Raw genomic sequence first — 21,290 nt, forward strand, 5'->3', positions numbered from 1 at the left:
ACACACGGAAAAGATAACAATGAAACGACACGCGTGTACGCGAGTCCTTCTTTTATCAGAAGGCTAATTATGCGTACATTGGATGTGATTTGAAAACTAAGGAACAGTAAAAACATCGAACTCACAAATACTTTGGAAATGATTTATGGTTATTGTATATGTATTGGTTTGTTAAATTCAGCATCATATGTCGATATATTATTGGGTATAAATCGCCTAAAGAACCGTCAATCGAATGGATATGGCGAAAATGCTCTATACGTAACATTGCAGTTGTATGCAGGCTTACCCGCTGAATAATATTTTTCATTTGAGGTTCTCGGTACCATTTGAGAAAATATTCAAAGTAAAGATTTTTAAATTGTTCAACAAAATAAACCTCGTTTACTGTTATCTGTTTTAAACATTTATCCGATGAGAGTAAACGAAATCTCAGAATTCTAAATATTTATTACGCACAACTAGTTCTATAGAACTACAAAGATAAATACATGAGTTTATTTTCATTTTTTAAAATTTAAAATAGAGTTTTAACCTAACAAGAAAATGTTGTTATGTTTAAGTAGAAAACCTATAGTATTTTGTTGTGGAATTTTTTTGATATACATACGTTCAGACCTTTTATGGATTTCTGTGTAAATTTGTTAAATTGATGGCAATTCGAACTCATATACGTTCATTCTTGGGCAGATGCATTTTGTAACTTTGATGTATAACCACCAATTAAAAAAAAATTATATACAATTAAAGTTAAAATTAGATTTCAATATATTGATATTTTAAATAAAATTTGATAATCATACGCAATGCACAATTTCTGTAATATATCTGACCTGTTTATACGTTAAAAAGTTGAATCGTAGTTTCTTCAAAACAAATGATGATTTAAGATCCACCACCAAATAAGTTCGTCTTTTTTCCCATGTTTGTTCCACTATATTTTTAATGTTCAAAATATTTGTTTTTCTCATGAAATGAATATACAGATAAGGGGATAAACAATATTTTTTTGTATATATGAGTAAAAGTAAAGTTGAGTAGAACAAAGTAAAGTAATCATCGCAATTTAGTTGCCGTCGCTGCCAGGTAAAACACATTGTAAAACCCGGGTTGCAAATAGTAGCAAGACTAATTCTCAAATTAATGTTTTATTTACTTTAAATAGTACACTTTATTAGAATCTTATCCACCTATCTGATCTTACATATATTACACACTGCCTCGTGCAATTTTATGAATTTATTATGTTTTAATTTACAAATACCATCATTGAATAATGCCATAAACTAAAGCAATCAACGAATGTATCAATGTCTATTATTAGGAAGGGGTAACAAAATCATATTTCACATGATTAAAAAAACATTTTTTACCAAATGCAAATTGGATAGGATGTAAGTTTATATTTTTACAAAACATATCTGTTTTCAAACACGTGTGAATAAATTAACATACGTGAATTTTCCTATTTTCTTTTCGATATATGTTATTTCCTCACAAGAGCTGGTAATTTATTGTATTTTGATTTACAATTTTGCTAGTGGTAACATTGCATTATAGTGTCTATAAATATTTAGACTATAAACTAAATATTTGTAGAAATATGTAAATTTTTACTGAAATATCAAGGTGAAATTTGAAGTTTGCTAAGGTAAATAAACTAATTTAGCATTAGGATTATTATGTTTCAACTGTTGAATCATTTAAAACAAGAGACTAAAAATTTAGTTGTGCCTAACCTAAATGTTTTCTCAGTTTATACCGCTCACTTTTATCACAGAAATATCAGTATAATATTCAGATTAGCACACTTGTGAAGTTACATGAGTTCTATAGTAACATAACATATAAGCAAAATTATGTAATCAAAACCAATATAGCAAAACAACAAGTATTTTTTGTCTGCAAGACGATATGAATTATAAGTCAATGCCGACGTAATGTTTCATATTTGGATCAAAATAGGTTGTTTCAATAGGACGTTGTGGAGTTTTTATTTGCTCCAGACACCTTTGTTATCATTGTGTTTCTATTGTCCAGTGGCTTCCTGTACTCGGTCATCGATTTCGTTTTTATCTTTCCTAGCTGTGCGCCCTGGTGATTTATTGTTACTTGAGTCAGCATTTGGTGCCTTGCCGAAAAACATCAATATCACAGAAAAAGTTTTACTGTTTTTCATTAGTCTGAAAACAAATATAGGTAAATTTTCACATTTCAATTTTATGTTTTTTTTTATTCCAAAACTTATTCAATCGCTGAGTGGTTGTAAAGCCCAAATAATACATATCACTTTCAAAATTTTCAAACAAAGTGCTGCTTCATTTCGGTACATCAGATGAATGTTTAATTTTAAACCACAGTTTGAAAAGCATTCAACTCACCTTAATTGAGTTTTAAATCTTGCAGCGATGAAATAGATGTATGGATTAATTGCAGAGTTCAAATAAGCCACAAGAGAAGCTGCGTGGAAAAGTTTGCTACAGAAGTCACTCTGTTAAATATAAATCAGAGAATATACAAAACACATATAAAATACGTTTTTAAGATGAGAACCACGAGCAGGTACATAATATAACCGAGCTATTAAAAAAGTGAACAATTTCAATATTTTCCAAGTGTGTGTGACCTATTGGTCATTTGAATGACGTATATGTAAAAGTCGGAGGAGCTGAGCAAGCAATTGTATAATTTGTTGTTGGCGAAGTGCTGGTTTTAGGAGAAGTTTTATGAGTTTTCAGCTAAAAGAATTATTGAAAAATAGTTTCAACAAGCAGTTACTTACAGTTCCTGAAATTCCTGTCATTTTTGCCATTTGAACAGAGTGATACGGAAGCCAACAGACTGCAAACACAATGACTAGTATTGCGCACATAATAACCACTCTATCAGTGTCTTTATCATTTTTTGTTTTTCTACTCAATGCGTCCCCTCGAAATCGCTTTTTGTGTAAATGAACAATGATCAGAATGTAACAAGCTGCGATAATCTGTAATATCATAAAGTATAATTAATAATCAAACATCGAATATTGTTTATTATGTCTTATGTTATTTATCATTATAGTGCTATTTTGTTCAAGCATCCTAGTGGCAACGGACACACATGGACCCGAAGTAGGAAACAGACAAAGAGGATGGACCTGCAGTTCAATGCCCAAACAAAGTCCTTATCTCATAATTTATCCTTTTTCAAACTAATCACTATCAAATCAAATGTGTCAACAACAATTAATTTTAAAAATCACATACGCAAAAAAATACTGAATTACCCAGTATTTATAATGCATACATTAAGTGCAGTAATGCATATAAGATAATGAAAAGTTTTAAGGAGATAATTGGCATTGTTTGTTAATCAATCGACTTTTATTTGTATGCATGACCGTGAGTGTGTCTCTACTATGCGTTTACCAACTGCTTATATCTGTTATTTTTTAAACTATTTCTCAATTTGCAAAAGTACATATATGGAATAGACAAGAATATTTTGTCAAATATAGGTTATTGGAATAATTATAACAATGTCTTATTATGCAAAATATCGCTCAAAATATTTAGTAAATAAGAAGCAAAAAAATCAATGCGTTATGGTACAACTTCCATTAGTACAACTCAAAACTCACCATGAAAGGAACGATGAACATCACAATAAAATTAAAATAGAGAAATCCAATAAATCCCAGGTTATATTTGTTATAATGACACCCTGGATTAGGAGTTTCACCCGACTCATCGCTTTCTGGTAAGGTTTCTACTGGGTAATCACTATAGAAAGATAAGTTTAAGATAAATAAACTCAAGATTGATAAGTTCTGAGTGCGATATAAGTCAACTCTATGAAATATATAAATTCATCAAGAGGGCTTCGTGAATAAAATTAATTTATTCCTGTTAATTAATTTGAGAACAACGCCTGTAAAAATACGTCCAAATGATAGGCACATATCAGAAACTTCAAAAAACGTTGATAGCAAGAATCAAATCAATCATTCGTGAAAAAATAAAAATAGTACACATTATCATATGGCGGCGAACAGGCAGGCGATTCCCTCATTTTGTACATTTCTTCCATACATATTTCGTACCCTGATCCAGAATCATTGTCATCTTCCAAGCAAAAATTGTGAGCTAACATATCGAGATCATACTCGGGAAATTGCAGTCTAAAAATAATAGTTGTTATAGTTCTGGCAGTAAGAAACGTTCATTTTATGTAATGACAAAAGTTCGATCATCTGGTCTTCCTGGCTTTTAACATTAAAGTGAATATATAGTGACCGATCTATAATCCACGACATTAAAAAATCGACATAATATATATCAAAATAAAAACAAGTGAATAGGGAATTGTGAAGATTTATATCCGGTAAATATATGATGATACGTTTTTCTGTTATTCAGAATATCACCTAAAATGAAGCGAAACAAAGCAAACAGGGCAAATTTCGTAAATGAAATTAAAAACGGATAAGATCATTGTTTGTAAAATAAAATATATTTATTCAACATTGACGCTGAAAAAAGATACTTACAGAATAATGAATACGAAGCACGGATCTAGCTCCCAAAATCATTCAGAAAAACTTTTAATGGTATTTTAATGAGAACTAGTTTATTTTCAAATTTCTCATTGTTAAACATCAACATAATCTGTAGTGTTTTATTGTCACTTCATGTCAATTTCACAATTGCTGATTCATGAAGTTGATTGAAAATTTCATTTATATGAGGTAAGGTTTTTAAAGTGCACTATTATATGTTTTGATATAGGGTAATATGATGCTGGTATTTTGGCCTAAATTAATTGTCTTTGCATACGCAAAAATTAAATTAAAAAATTCCTCACTCGCATTTACAAAAAGGTTCACGTCCTCGTTTTGTGCTGTACATCATGATAGGTGTACATATTAATATTGCAACTGTCCATACAATAGCAGTAATAATATAAGCTGCTTTTGTAGTTCGTAATTTTTGCAACCGGTCTGAGAATGCGTGACACACTGCAATGTAACGATCCAAAGCCATCACCTAAAACATAGAAATGTTTGAAGTGTTAGATTGTTTTTTAACTAGCATTAATTATTGACAAAATAAATTCAGATTTGATACGAAAACAAAAACAATTCAAGTATCTTAATAATTTTCATTCCAAAATCTGAATTACCCCTAAAATTCAAAATATTTCTGCCCAATCAATTAAAAATTATTAATAAGTAATTTTTACGCCTCCCAGCCAGCATTGAGATAAATATTGAGTTCCTTAATTTTACTTAAGCATGACGTAAAACGCTGCAGTTTAAAGAACCAAACACAACAAATACATGAATATAAGTAACATGACCTAATTAATTACAGTAGGAAGTCTTAGGGAATTTTCTTTATACAAGATTGCGTCAATTATAGGAAATGGTTTCGTATGACCTAATTAAGACTATCATTTTAGAAAATGCTTGCACGTGTTTGTGAAACAGTTGCAACATGATCCCGATATATCACAGTAAAACTAAAGCAGCCCAAGTCAAATTTTTCTGACTGTTTTTGATCATCGGCTATTTCTGGCCATCTTTTGTTCTGATTACGAAGCTCTACCTATTTTGCTTTTTTAGTAATTTTTTTGTGTCAATTTTTACGTTCAGCTGTCAGTTAAAAACTAACTATTACGAAAATACAATTTTCTCAAAATCTTCAAATGTGACGTTAGCTTATCTAGTTTTAGCGAGACAAAATGCAACTACTCCTGTTCTTGTAACAACTGAAAATCAAATACCTTTCATTTCAATTTCTACGGGGCTAGGAAGTAATCAATTTCTTATAGTACGCTTTATTTTACTCTTAATTTTCCTGTGTATCAAAAAGGCTGTGTTTGTAAAACATAGTCTTACAAAATGCAATGAAAAATTTTAACGACGTTATATTGTGGATAATTGTCTAATCACAATCATTATATCTCACCAATCGCGAGTGATTCAGGTTCATGCAACAATATATATATATATATATATAGAAATGCAATACAAAATGGTATCGGTGCTAACACTACCTTATTATGTATTTTACTAAAATTGCCGAAAATGATGGAATGAAAAATCATTTACCGTCAGAAAAGAAATTGAACTATAATAGTTTACGAATAAAACAGCTTCTTTTGCTTTGCACATCCCATCTGGAAATATCCATTCGTTGTTAGCATCTTCAATAACTTGGAACGGGAGAGTAAGAAGAAATGCTGAATCGGCGATTGCAAGCTGAAGAATATACCTATAAAAGGGTCATATGTTGATACTCTCTCTAATTTTTAGAATACAATAACCTTCAAAAAATTTGTTGTAGGCTCAATTGGCATGATGGCCCAGCTAATAGGGCGTTACTCTTGGCTTTGTTATTATCGTAGACAGTAATCGAGTTTTGATTCCCGCGCCCGTCACCTCAGCCAAATTGGGTATGCAATGACTAACGGAGAGATACCAGTCATTTTGAAGGTCTTTGAGTATATCGTTTGGAATACGCACCTGGCTGCAAAGGACCTTGTTAAAGGCCTGAGGCGTACTGATAAGTATCGTATAATGAAATCTAGGCCTACATCCTTTTTATGAAGACCTTGTTGATGGCGCAGTTATTATTAGAAGTACATTTAGTGCGTGGTTAAAAGCGTTAATTTTCAATAAGATATACAAAATTCCAATGCAAAGTCCGAAAGTAATATATCACTTGTTTATAAGTACGCGTAGGGCGGATATTAGGTCATGCTTCCTCTACCATTCAAAACATGAACAAAAAAAAATTATCAACGCCATTTCCATCAGCCAAGCACACATATTTTGCATTTATCAAAGTGTAACACCTTTTTTGAAATTCAGTGACACGAAATTGTGTATACACAGTCAGAGCCAGAAATCGTTGCGCGTATAGCGTAAATTCGGAAGTGATAGGTGATGTTATTATATTCTAGATCGCGAACACAATTTAGATTTCCCGGGAAACTAGCGGTAGATTTGTCAAATCTTGGAATGTAGGTCTGAAATAGAGACCACATAACCTAAAAGTTAAATTTTGTTGTTGTTTGCGTGTTCCATATGTTCATGCAGTCTGTGGCTGCCTAGTCGGAGTGAAAGACGTGGGAATTTGAGTCGGATGTAAAAACATCAATATTTAAAAACGTATACAAAAATTGCAAAGTCTGAAAGTAATATTTCACTTGTTTACGAATGAATACGCATTTATCGGATATTATGTAATACTTCTTTTATAGTTCAAAACATAAACAAAAGAGATAATAAACGCCACTTTCATCAGCCAATCGTTTACATAAAATGCATTTACCAATGTGTGACTCCTTTATTAAATTCAGTAAGCAACAAAATCATTGCAATCACGATAATGTTACCCAAAACTCCGACAGCGCAGACGAATATTCTGAAACCATTTATAGCTTGAATATTTGGATCCAATGTATATTCATCGTTTCCATTGGTGTGATTGTAACCTTATGTGAAATGTAACAATATTTTGCAATAAAACAATAAAAACGACTTGCAAACCAGACTGTTAATGTACTCATTGGTGTCGTGTCGTGTCGCTTAAAATACCTTGAATTATATTTAGTTACAAATAGTTGAATAGAGAAAATTCTCCTTTTTCTATACTTTTATAATATAAGTTTATATAATATCTAAGAAGGTGTTGGAATTTTAACATATCCGGAAACGTATTTAAAAAGTGGAATAGTGTGTTATGATCGTGAGGAAACACTAGCGAAATATTCATTTAGCCACCCAACAATTCATTAATCATTATATCATCATTATTTATTCATCATTGTCTAAAAACGATTTAGCTTGGCAAAGATACGTTTTCAAATATTCAGCCAAATGGATGAAACAAACAGACTGGTATTATTAAAAGTTTACACTTTTTCCAAAAATCACAGATACAGATACCTAAATTACAAAATCAATAACAAGGGTTACCTGGGTATGTTGTAGCTAGTTCATAGCTGGTAGAAATATTCAATTCAATTGGCTTGGAGTCAACCAACGTCTCCGCCATTTTATTAGCAACTTAGTAAAATATATATCTTACAAATATGTTCTTAAATAAAAAAAAAAACGAATCATAACTTTTGTTCGTCAAACATTTCATTGAAATATGCTAATAGACAATTTCATATATTTCAAAAAAACTTTGCTCATTTTCACATTTCTAATCGCAAACTTGTAGAGTTCATTTTTGAAAATTATTTTTGCGTGTCACAAATCATTAATTAGTTAGCTTAAATTTTGTACAAAAGAAATCAAAACAGTTATCACATCTGAGAATTTTTTTCATTATTTTATCATATCGAAGCCTCGTAAACTCGCGAATAACAACTTTCACATAACCACTCTCATTCTCAAGAAGCTAAATATATTAGCGATTTTTTCATTATGCCTGACAAATAAATTTTACCTTGAAAATGTTTTAGGTTTAAAGCTTCAGCTTACAGTATAAAAATATTTGAAAACCTCAAACTGATTATAATTCTATTTTTGTCTATGTTCTAAATCTAAGAGTTTAAAGACAAAAATATACATTGAGGCAAAATAAATAAACTTTAAATAGCAATAACTATCCGATATAGTCTCAAGTATTGACTTCAAAAGTAGTACATCTACAAGTTCTCATCTGCGCTGGACAATAATTATTAAATAATAAGTAATCTTCAATGAGGCAATAACATTTTTACGTTAGATGCGTTATGCCAGACTGAGATCAATACAGTATGTTTTGCTTTGATTTTGAATTCTTCTAGCTCGTACGTATACGTTCATTTTCGGATGTCACGTTCCAGAAAGTCATTATTAGGAAGTCGTATTGTTGCAGGCATTCCTTGCTAAGCCTAGTAGACAATTCCATGGAATACTCGGTGAATAACTTTACTTAACTTCTCACAATTCTCTCATTCTGAGAAAAGCACAATTCCCGGGTTTTAATTTTGTTATAATGAGAATAAATTTGGTTCTTTACGTATTCACAAGTATTTTGTCTTCGTGTTTATATTGCTATAGTTTAACCCAAATTGGCCTCTATCGGGTGACGAATGAGGAGTAGCAAAGCAGCTTCAGTCGCCCCGTCGTTCCGGACACAATCTACTACTAAAACTAACTTGAGCAAAGCTAATTCCAAATTGGACCCCATATCTGGAGATAAAACCGCAAAATACGAACATGGAAAAGATAACAATGAAAACGACACACCTGTACGCGAATCAGGAGTTTAGTTGTCGGAACTTCACCACTCATTATGAATTCCTTTTTTCAGAAGGCTAATTATGAGTACATTGGATGTGATTTGAAAACTAATAAACAGTAAAATCATCGAGCAGGTCATTGTATTGGTATTGGTTGGTTAAATTCAGCGATATATAATTGGGTATAAACCGTCTAAAAAACCGTCAATTGCATGGATATGGCAGAAATGCTCTTCTATACGTAACATTGCAGTTGTCTGCAGGCTTACCCGCTGAATAGTTTTTCTAATTTGGAGTTCTCGGTACCATTTGAAAAAATATTCAAAATAATAATTTTGAAATAGTTCGACAAGATAAACTTCGTCGGCTTTTGTCTATTTTAATCATTTATCCGATAAGAGTAAACGAAATCTCAGGATGTTCTAAATATTTCTTACGCACAACTATTTCTATAAAACTACAAAGATAAATACATGAGTTTATTTTCATTTATTTTTAATTTGAGATAGTGTTTTAACCTAACAAAAAAATGTTGTTATGTTTTAGTAGAAAATCTATATTATTTTGTTTTGAAATTTTCTAGATATACATACGTTCAGACCTTTTATGGTTTTCTGTGTATTTTTGTTAAATTGATGGCAAATCGAACTCACATACGTTTATTACCTGGAAGATGCATTTTGTAGTTTTGATGTATAACCACCAATTAAAAAACAGATTATATACAATTAAATTTAAAATTAGGTTTCAATATTTTGATATTTTAATCAAAATTTGATAATCATATGCAATGCACAATTTCTCCAATATTTCTAACTTGTTTATACGTTAAAAGGTTAAAACATAGTTATTACGATGACTTACAAATACAGGTTTTCTTCAAAACAAATTATCTAACGTCAATTATATTTACTGCTTTTTTTCATGTTTGTTCAACCATATTTTTAATTTTCAGGATATTTTCCTTTACAGATAAACTGCTAAACAACAGGTCTTTTTGTATATATGAGTGAAAGTAAAGTTCAGTAGAACAAAGTAAAGTAATTATCGCAATTTAGTTTTCATTTCAATTCATGTTGAAAAGAATATGTATTAATAGAGCAAAATTATATCTTACATTCGCAATGTATTCTCATCAATATTTATTCGACGTTTAAATCGTTTTTTTCTGAACAAGTATGAACAAGTATGTTTATCACATACAACTACACAAACTGTCACTGCCAGGTAAAAAGCATTGTCTTTCTAATTAATCACACCATGATAGGAGGCATGAAGTTTTATATCAAAAGTTATAGAAACATGATAATTAAAAACTCGGGTTGCAAATTGTAGTAAAACTTATTCTCAAATTTAATGTGTTTATGTACTTTAAATAGTACTCTTTATTAGAATCTCATCCACCTATCTGATCTTTTATATATTACACACTGCCTCATGCAATTTTATGATTTTATTATGTTTTACATACAAAGACCATGATTGAATAATGCCATCAACGAAGCAATCAACGAATGTACCAATGTCAAATATTTGAATAGAGGTAACAAAATCATATTTAACATGATTTAAAAACGTTTCCAACAAATGTAAATTGGATAGAATGAAAAAATTTTATTTTTACAAAACAGATCGCTTTCAAAACACGTGTGAATAAGATAACGTACGTGAATTTTTCTATTCCTCGTTTTAATATATTTTATTAACTCACAAGAGTTGGATTTTGGTTTACCATTTTTCTGATGACTAATAACATTGCGTAATAGTGTCTATAGATATTTAGACTATAAACTAAATTTTTGTATAGGAATATGTATTTTTTACTCAAAAATCAAAGTGAAATTTGAAGCTTCTTAATTAAGGTAGTTAAACTAATTTAGCATTAGGATTATTATGCTTCAACTGTTCAATCGTTTAAAACAAGAGACTAAAAATTGAGTTGTGCTAAACCAAAATGTTTCTCAGTTTATACCGTTCACTTTTATCACAAAAATACGTTCTAGTAGCATAACATATAAGAAAAACTATGTCATTGAAACCAATATAGCAAAACAACGAGTTTTTTTGTCTGCAAGCCGCTATGTATTATAATTCAACGTCGACGTAATGTTTTATATTTGGATGAAACGAGGTTGTTTCAATAGAACGTTATGGAGTTTTTATTTGCTCCAAACATCTTTGGTATTGCTGTGTTTCTATTGTCCAGTAGCTTCCTGTACTCGGTCCTCGATTTCGTTTTTATCTTTTCCAATTGTTTGCCTTGGTGATTTATTGTTACTTGAGTCAGTCTTTGTTGCCTTGCCGAAAAACGACATCATCACAGAAAAAGGTTTACTGTTTTTCATTAGTCTGGAAACAAATATATGTAAATTTTTCTGATTAGCTTTCATGTTTTTTTTTTCATATTGTAAAAATACATCTATCGGTGAGTAATTGTAAAATCCAAATATTCTACATCACTTTCAAAATTTACTAAACAAATTGCTGCCTTTCGTTAAATAAATACTGCTAAAGCAGGGGTGGGCAAACTGCGGCCCGCAAAGAAAATTTGTGCGGCCCGCAGAGAAGTGTCAATTTTGAATGGTATGCCCGCGAAACGAGTTTTCAGTTTAGTTAATCTGGTATGCGAACAAATGCTTAATAGTAACCGATATTACAACTGTTTTCTTACATTAATGTAAACGAGGGCGTCTTCGGAGCACCTCACATTTTTGTAAACGTTGCGCGGCCGCACGGGTGTCGGGTAATACGTGGCCTTCAAACGCGCCGCCGATAACGCGCTTGGGTTTCGCACGCCGTTGCACGTTACGCCCATATTATTATCACATGTACATGAGTATTGTCCTTTTTCACTTAATTCATTTTTGTTACAATTCAATATGTTTCTCCCATTTCCAAAATCATTCAATAGTGTTATTGTCGGCACTATAATAACTAAATAGTATATTTTCATCGAATCGAATAATTTTAACGAATTGACGAATATTGGGTTGAATTCGGGATTTTATTCCGATTTTTATTTTTTGGGTCGGCTTTGATCTTTCTGTTACAGTTTTAAAATTAACTGTCATAATTTTAAGCTAAAAATATTATCATTTTTGACGCCGGAATGTGGGTATTTTTCAAGACGATAGTTGACATTCTTGATTTTATTTTCTATTGTGGCTGTTTTATTTTCGTATTCAAATAGTGAATAAAAACCCTGCAAATTCATTGCGTGAATCCTAAATTCTATTTTGAGTTCAAATTATGATTAATTTGTCGGCAATAATGGCAATTCTACTAGTCAAACAATAATAGTTCCACTTAGTCTGACTGATTCAAACTGTAAGCGTGGATGTTTTTTTTTTCAAAATAAGTATTAAATGAAATGGTATATCCTACAATTTGTGAGAATATCTATATGTGAATAACAAATCATTAAAATCCCGAGATTTTCAGGAAATAATTGCGGAATCGGGATTGAAAAAAACAGCCCAAACCCGGGATTTTGGGATCGAGATTTCCCGGGGTCCCAACTCTACATAGCACGGTACCTGATTGAAAAATACTCAGTTCGCACGTTCCGTAATCTGACAGTAGGTCTATAATTTAGCGAGGTCTGATAGTAAAATGGAGGCAAACAAACAGCAAAATATTATCCAGTTCGAACAGCTCTCCTTCGCCTTGCAGAAACTTCATTAGAACAGCGTTTAACATGTTTAATATATAATAAAAGACAGCAGCAAATTTCTCAATAAATTGGATTGTCCTTTTCTGCATCGCCTATTTTTGTCCTAATTGCATTCCTTTAAATACATTGTGTTCATGACATTTTGGGTTAATTTTGAAGGTCCGCCGGTCCGCAAAAATTATTTTGAAATTTTACCGTTCCGCGTACTGAAAAAGGGTTGAGAACCACTGCCCTCAGCAATGCCGTAAGATCAATACCAAAACGAAACAATTTTTTGTGCTTGCAACTACAGTATAAACTCTATCTACAAAATTAATTAGTTCCTGAAACTCTTTCATAGGTAGAAAATTCCGTAAGTAGGGACGCATTTTACCTGTAATTGCGCTAATACGTTCTAAGCCGCCACAAAACCCGAACATAATATTTGTATAAATTATAATATTGGTTAAAACACGTAGCGAAAACACGTTAGAATTATATTACTGCATAATAAATAGAAAAGGTACACACGGAACAAAGAAAGAACATAGAAATACCGAATAAAAACAACGAACGGTATGTTTGTTTACTTTTGGTATTGGTCGACTAGGCTAGGCTAAACGCTAGCAACACATTGTACGTTCCCGCGGGAAACAAACGGGCTAATGGGAAGGCGAATTTATATTAATTTATTGCTGCGCCGCACATGACTGGCTGTCTTCGATTACGATAAAAAATATAATAGATGTAGAATGATTTAAATCAAAACGTGACGGCGACGCTAAGATATGTGCGCCATGTTCGATATTCTCATAAACACAAAAAACGATATTCGAAGGTCGCGATTTCTGTATATTGAACTCAAATTGGACAACCCTTCTCCAAGCACTGCATTGAATTAACCTGGAATAAACAAATATACCTATACACGTTTTTTAAGTTTTCGTTTTTCAGCCTTTTGTATGTGAAAAAAATCTTATGTTAGCCGAATAAAAGAATTTTCGTAAATTAGATTTTTCGTATCCAGGGCCTTTCGTAGGTAGAGTTTCTAGGTGCGTCCCGCGGACTCACCCAGTGACTTGTATCTAGCCCGCTTGTAATAAAAGTTGCACACCCCTGTGCTAAAGCATAAAATAAATGTTAAATTGCATTAAACTCACCTTAATTGCGTTTTAAATCTTGCAGCAATGAAATAGACGTATGGATTAATTGCAGAGTTCAAATATACCATAAGAGAAGCCCCGTAGAATAGTTTGCTGCAGAAGTCACTCTGTTAAATATAAATCAGAGAATTTTTGAGGCACATTTTTGAGGAAATTTTTAGAACAAAAACCACGAGCAAGTTCATAACATAACCGAGCGTATGAGAAAATTGAACAATTTGAATATTTTCCAATTGGACAAGAATATATGGTGGTTGAATAACCTCATCCCTAAAGGCCGATAGAGCTGTGCAAGCTATTAACACATTTTTCAGAAATGAACATCTTGATCTTCGGTCATTATGGCCCAGAGACCTCTTGGTCAGGGTTCCGAATCTGTACCTGTTTTACTCATGATTTTATGCAGTGCCTTGTGTCAATTTTTACGTCAAGCTGCTGTCAAAAAAATACTATTCTCTCAAAATATATAAATGTGACATAAGCAAATTTGAATTTACTAGGACAGTATGCGATTTTCTCATGTTCATGTAATTACTTAAAATCCAATACTTTTCGTTTCAATTTTGTCTAGAAATTCATAACATAACCGAGCGTATGAGAAAATGGAACAATTTGAATATTTCCAATTGGACTAGATTATATCTGTGGCCATATTCGTCATTTGAATGACCTCATCTGTAAAGGTCGAGGGAGCTGTGCAAGTATTTGAATACTTTTATGATATTGAAGAGCCGGTCGTTGGAAACGTTTTATGTAGTTTTTAGCTAAAACTAATATTATGGTATAGTTTCAGCGAGCAATTACTTACCGTCAGTGTTCCCTCTAAGGTGTGCGCGTGTGCGCGCGCACACAGCTTTCAGAGGCTGCGCACATGCATAGATTTATTGCGCACAGACGTATTTCGATGTAATGTAACAATGTGCTCGGTTGGCAGGTTGAGAAAGTTTGTTGTTGGCTCACTTATTATCCGGTTAGAACGCCAAAATTTCTTCATTGGTTTTTGCACAAATATTAGTCATTTCCAAAAAAGTGCGCACACACCAAAATTTCTGCGCACACATACTACAAAAAATTAGAGGGAACATTGCTTACCGTTCCTGAAATTCCTGTCATTTTTGCCATGTGAACAGAGTGATACGGAAGCCAACAGACAGCAAACACAATGACTAGTATTGCGCACATAATCATCACTCTATCGGTGTCTTTATCATCTTTTGTTTTTCTACTCGATGCGTCCCCTCGAAATCGCTTTTTGTGTAAATGAACAATGATCAGAATGTAACAAGCTGCGATAATCTGTAATATCAGAAAGTATAATTAATAATGCTAACAGAATGACATAATTTCTTTCCACGAAAGAGAAGAAGATTATAGTCCAACTTTTTCAGATAAAACAACATAAAACCGAATAAAACATCAAACATTGTTTATTATTTGTTATATTATTTTCATTTATCATTTTAATGCTATTCCGTTCAATTCTCTGTGTCAACGGACATATACGAGCCCGTGGTAGTAAGTATAGACAAAGAAGATGGACCTGCAGTTCAATACACAAACACTGTACTTATCTTATAATAATATACCAACTAAATTATTTAGTGACATGAAGAATTACAATGCTGTGTGCTATAAAATCATTGCTTTCTATCTGAGGGAAATTTAATTAGTAAAATGATTTCCAAAAATAAATTACTCAAACTGAAATAATGCATATATATATGATAACATAAAAAGATTTATAAAGATCATCGGCCGCCGTTTTATTTTTTTTATTTTTATGCATGGCCGTGTGTGTGTCTCTGCTATGAATTTACCAACTGTCTATGTCTGTTATTTTTCAAATATTTTGCATACTATTACGTATTTACGTAAATTACATACATTGAAAAGATAAGCACATTGAGTCAATTACAGGTAATTTGAATAATTAGGACATTGTCTCATTATGCGAAATATCGAACAAAATAACTAGTTACTAGTGTATATCAACCGAAGAAAATTAAATTATCCAATTGAATTGCTTCAAGTTTAAGTATAGGTACAACTTACAACTCACCATAAAAGGGACGATAAACATCACGATAAAATTAAAGTAGAGGAATCCAATAAATCCCTGGTTATATTTAATATAATGACACCATGGATGAAGAGTTTCACCCGATTCATCACTTTCAGGTTCTCCGCTGTAATCACTATAAATAGATAAGTTTAATAACTTCTGAGTGCGGTATAACTCCACGAAGTATATAAATAATTAGGGTTTTGTGAAAGAAAGGAATGTATTTTTGTCAAATAATTTGAGTTAATGCTTGTAGAAACAAGTTCAAAATGATAGCCAAGGATCAGAAACTTCAAAAAACAATGACAGCAAATTTAAAATCAATCATTCGTGCAAATGAAACATACTAAACGTAATCTTCTGGCGGAGAACAGGCAGGAGAGTTGTTCATTTCGGCCATGTCTCTTATACATTCTTCGTATGTGTACCCTGATCCGGAATCATTGTCGGGATAGAAACCTTCACCCAAGCAAATGTCGTGAGCTGACATTTCGGGACCATACTCCGGGAATTGCAGTCTGAAAATAATAGTTATAATAGGTCTGGCAGTAAGAAACGTTCATTTTATGTTCTTGTAAACATTCGATCATCTGATCTTCCTGTCATTTTGGAGGTCTCAAACAAATTTTAAAAGTGTATATATCGATACCAATCTTAAATGTACGACATTAAAAAACATTCATATTTATCATAAAAATAAAAAAATAAATATATTCCTTCATTATATTTCGTGAATATCTAATGCTTCGTTTTTATGTCATTCATACTAGCACCTGAAATTAGGCAGAACAAAGCAAACGAAGCAAATTTCTTAATTGTAATTAAAATAAATAAAATTCATTTTGGAAAAAAAATATATTTATTGAACATTTACGTTGTAATAAGCAATAAGAATTTTTCAGAATATTTAACATGAAGCCTTCATTTAGCTCTTGAAGTCATTTTGAATAGTTATCAATTGTGTTTTATTGAGATATATTTTTTTTTTTTCAGGTTTTTTAATTTTAAACCTGAACATTAGCAGCAGATTTTATTGTCACAAAATTAACGCTATTCACATCGGCTGCTTCCAATAATTGATTGAACGTTTGATTAGTATATCTCCAGTCAATGTTTTAATTTGTTATCATTTATTTCTTTGTACGGCTTTCAAAGTGTACAATTATTGAAATATGGAAATGATTGTGGCTGAGCGAAAAATATTTGTTTTCGCATACGCCCTAAAAAATTAAAATGTTTCTTACTCGCATTTACAATAAGGTTCACGTCCTCGTTTTGTGCTGTACATCATGATAGGTATACATATCAATATTGCAACTGTCCATACAATAGCCGTAATAATATAAGCTGCTTTTGTAGTTCGTAATTTTTGCAACCGGTCTGAGAACGCGTGACACACTGCAATGTAACGATCCAAAGCCATCACCTAAATGCACAGAGATATTTTAAGTGTTAGGATTATAATTTAACTAGTATTAATTTATTGAAAAAATAGATTCCGATTTGATACGGAAACAAAAACAATGCAAGAACCCTAATCATTTTTATTCCAAGGTCTGCATTAGCCCTAAAATTCAAAATGTCCTGCTTAATTATAAGAAAAACCTTAATTAAAATATTTCCCGTCGTGTGATCAATATTGAAATCAAATCCTTTCATGACATTACATTATGACTTACAACGATACAGTTTACAGAACAAACAAATACAGGAATATACGTAATGTGGCCTTACTAGTTAATTACAGTAGGAAGTCCTAGGAAAATTCTCCATACATGATTGCATCAATCATAGGAAATGGTTTCGTATAACCTAATTAAGACGCAATTCCTAGGAAATGTTTGCACGCGTTTGTGTAATAGTGAAAACGCGATCCCTATTTTTCGCTACAGTAAAACCAAGCAGCTATTAACACATTTTTCAGAAATGAATTTTTCGATCCTCGGTCATTATGGCCCAGAAACCATCTTTTGGTCAGTGTTTCGAATCTGTACCTATTTTACTTGTGATTTTATTCAGTGCCTTGTGTCAATTTTTACGTTAAGCTGCTGTTAGAAAAATACTATATTCTCAAAATCTATAAACGTGACATTAACAAATTTGAATTTACTGTGACAACATGTGATTACTCCATTTCATGTAATGACTTCAAATCCAATATCTCTCGTTTCAAATTCGACTGCTATAGGAAGTAATCAATTATTTAAAGTACGCATTAATCACTCTTAATTTCCCTGGGTATAAACATGCTTTCGTTTCTAAAATGTACCCTATTTGAATTGCAATACAGATATCTAACAGCGTTTATTGTCAATAGCCTAATCACGTTTATTATATCTCACTAAATTATTCAGGCTTAAGCAACTTAATATATAAATAAAAATTGTATAGGTTCTAACACTACTTAAAAATTAAATAATAAAAAATACTTCACCGTGAGGAAAGAAATTGAACTATAATAATTTATGAATAAAACAGCTTCTTTTGCTTTGCACATCCCATCTGGAAATATCCATTCGTTGTTAGCATCTTCAACAACTTGGAACGGGAGAGTAAGAAGAAATGCTGAATCGGCTATTGCGAGCTGAAGAATATACCTATAAAACAGTCATGGGTTATTACTTGAATTTAGATGTCAGCAGTTATTGTCCAGATGGGAGACAAGTGGGAAACGTAAGACAATTGGGACATTTTCGCAACAGAATTAACATGATGCACAGTGAGAGCCAATAATGGCTGCACGTATTGCGTATGTCGTGTGTGAGGCAATAATAATATATTCTGGATCGCAAACACAATTCTAGCGTCTTCTGGAAACTGTCGGGCCCATCCAGACGAAACTTGGCATGTAGGTCTGGAATGGTGTAAACATAACCCAAAAAGTCATTTAATTTTGTCATTTTGCCTGTCTCCTTGTAGTCTTTTTTGTCGAACACTAAGCCTGAATTTTCATAAATTTAATAATTGTTTATTTAATTGTATTCCAATGGGAATCCCAGAAGCCTGGACAGGCGCAAATTCATGTGGGATGAGATGGAACTGAAAATTATGTTCTATGTACAAGCCTGAATACCAGTGGCTGCTTCAGAGCTAAAGATATGCGAATAAGTGTCGAATATATTTTTAAAGTACTATTGTTGACGTACTTATTATTTGATCTTCGTTGAGTACGTAGTTAAAAACGTTCCATTGTCAAACTAATATAGCAAAATGGCAATGCACAATGAGTCCGAAAGTAATATCTCACTTGTGTACAAGTACGCATATATCGGATATTAGGTTATGCTTCCTTTACAAATGAAAACGTAAACACAAGAGTATCATCGCCATATTCCTTAAACAAGATTCAACTCAAAAAATGTTCAAAAGTAATATTTCTCTTGTTTACATGTACGCGTAGTTCGGATATTAAGTCATGTTTCTACTACAATTCTAAACATAAACAAACACGATTATCAACGTTATTTTCATTAACCAAGATTCAACATAAAACATTAGATGTACTTACCAATGTGTGACTCCCTTTTTAAATTCAGTCAGCAACAAAATCATTGCAATCACGATAATGTTACCAAAAACTCCAATAGCGCAGACAAATATTCTGAAACCATTTATCGCTCGAAGTTCTGGATCCAATGTATATCCATCGTTTTCATTGGTGGGATTGTAACCTAATTTGAAACGTAACAATATTCGTATTAGAACAATATAAAAAAAAAACTTGAAAATCAGACTGTTAAAGTTACTATATTTACTATACTCATTCATCGCTTAAATGACCTCAAATAAAATTTAGTCAAAAATGGTTAAGAAAAGAATTTTTTTTTCATAAGTTCATAAAATATGAGAAGATGTTGTCATTTATAACATATCCCAAAAACGTTTCAAAAATGTTAAATACTGTTTTATGGTCGCGAGGAAACATTAGCAAAGTATTTATTTATTTAGCTAACTTAACACTGATATACCATTAATAATTATTCATCATTTTATAAAAGCGGATTTGCTTGGAAAAGATTTGTTTTTAAACACTTGGACTAAAATTTGGGAACAAATAGACTGTCATTATTAATAATTTACATCTTTTTGAAAAATCACAGATACAGATACCCATATAACAAAATCAATAACAAGGGTTACCTGGATATGTTGTGGCAATCTCATTACTGGTAGAAATATTCAATTCAATTAGCTCAGAGTCACCCAACGTATCTGTCATTTTATTTAGTAGATAAATAAAATATATATGCGACAAATATATTCTTAAATAAAAAAGATACACAATCATTAAACACGTTTGTAAAAAAATACGAATCGTTTCATTTAAAAAATCCAATAGACAATTTTATATATTTTATCACAACTTTCCGTTTTTTTACGTTAGCTATCATTCTGTAGGAAGAAAATCAAAACTGTTATCATATCTGATAAGTTTATTTTAAATATATTATCAACATATCGTAGCCTCGTGAACTCGAAGACCCGAATTACAACTTTCACATCAACAACTTTCATTTTAGGAAGCTTAATATATCAACGATTAAAGTTGTTTTCATTATGTCTGACAATTAAAATTTGACATTAAAAATGTAAAAATTTAAAACTCAAACTATAAAAATATTGGAGAACCTCGAACTGAATATATTTTGTCTATTTTGTAAGAGATCAAAAGCAGAAAATATACGTCATATATCAAAAATAGATATTTGATCTCTCTAGGAATAACTAACTATACGATATAGCCTCGAGTCTTGGCTTCAAACGTACTACAATTTCTCTGCTGCAATGGACGATACGAAATAAATTAAACAAATCCGAGACAAAAATTCTTACTACACGTGCGTTATGCCCGACTGAAATCAATACAGTGAGTTTCTCTGTGATTTTAAATTCTTATAGCCCTAACATCTACGTTTATATCCGGATGTCACGTTCCAGAACGTCAGTAATAAAAAATTGTACTGTTGCAGCCATATTTTTGCTAAGTTCAATATAGATATCTTATTGCATACTCGAAGACTATCCTTACTTTAACTTCTCACAATTATCTCATTCTAAGGGAAAACACAATGCAGTCAAACTTGGCCTCTAGTAAAACATATGTTTTCAAATCTGATATCTGTCACGATTTGTTTGTGGCTTATAACATGACTGCATGAAAAATGAAAAAAAAATAGTAACAATTGCG

The 21,290-nt window shown here is 31.7% G+C and overlaps 2 protein-coding genes across 2 annotated transcripts; both read right to left on the reverse strand.

Annotated features, from left to right (window-relative positions):
• Positions 1-1,322: 1,322 nt before the first annotated feature.
• LOC120336110 (somatostatin receptor type 2-like) lies at positions 1,323-8,080 on the reverse strand. Its single transcript, XM_078110125.1, has 9 exons — positions 7,967-8,080; positions 7,320-7,482; positions 6,095-6,257; positions 4,846-5,027; positions 4,013-4,162; positions 3,623-3,764; positions 2,783-2,986; positions 2,382-2,491; positions 1,323-2,183 (listed from the first exon to the last, which is right to left on the reverse strand). The coding sequence occupies exons 1-9, from the start codon at positions 8,043-8,045 to the stop codon at positions 2,030-2,032; spliced, it is 1,347 nt and encodes a 448-aa protein (XP_077966251.1). The 5' UTR covers positions 8,046-8,080; the 3' UTR covers positions 1,323-2,029.
• Positions 8,081-10,663: 2,583 nt separating this feature from the next.
• On the reverse strand, positions 10,664-20,364 carry LOC120336111 (somatostatin receptor type 2-like). The gene is made up of 9 exons (XM_078109906.1): positions 20,243-20,364; positions 19,611-19,773; positions 18,537-18,699; positions 17,347-17,528; positions 16,450-16,620; positions 16,100-16,235; positions 15,133-15,336; positions 14,038-14,147; positions 10,664-11,574 (listed from the first exon to the last, which is right to left on the reverse strand). The coding sequence occupies exons 1-9, from the start codon at positions 20,319-20,321 to the stop codon at positions 11,421-11,423; spliced, it is 1,362 nt and encodes a 453-aa protein (XP_077966032.1). The 5' UTR covers positions 20,322-20,364; the 3' UTR covers positions 10,664-11,420.
• Between the last annotated feature and the right edge of the window lie 926 nt (positions 20,365-21,290).

The sequence above is a fragment of the Styela clava genome, chromosome 2, assembly GCF_964204865.1.
Source record: "Styela clava chromosome 2, kaStyClav1.hap1.2, whole genome shotgun sequence".
Classification (NCBI taxonomy): domain Eukaryota; kingdom Metazoa; phylum Chordata; class Ascidiacea; order Stolidobranchia; family Styelidae; genus Styela; species Styela clava.

What these genes read in the sequence shown, in the direction of transcription:
- LOC120336110 (XM_078110125.1), bottom strand. Translation starts at nt 8,045, where the DNA reads ATGGCGGAGACGTTGGTTGACTCCAAGCCAATTGAATTGAATATTTCT. An exon ending in TGACAGGAATTTCAGGAACT is followed by an intron (nt 2,492 to 2,782) that starts GTAAGTAACTGC and finishes TATATTTAACAG; the next exon opens with AGTGACTTCTGTAGCAAACT. An exon ending in AGATTTAAAACTCAATTAAG is followed by an intron (nt 2,184 to 2,381) that starts GTGAGTTGAATG and finishes ATTTGTTTTCAG; the next exon opens with ACTAATGAAAAACAGTAAAA.
- LOC120336111 (XM_078109906.1), bottom strand. Translation starts at nt 20,321, where the DNA reads ATGACAGATACGTTGGGTGACTCTGAGCTAATTGAATTGAATATTTCT. An exon ending in GATTGCCACAACATATCCAG is followed by an intron (nt 19,774 to 20,242) that starts GTAACCCTTGTT and finishes GTTTCAAATTAG; the next exon opens with GTTACAATCCCACCAATGAA. An exon ending in TGACAGGAATTTCAGGAACG is followed by an intron (nt 14,148 to 15,132) that starts GTAAGCAATGTT and finishes TATATTTAACAG; the next exon opens with AGTGACTTCTGCAGCAAACT.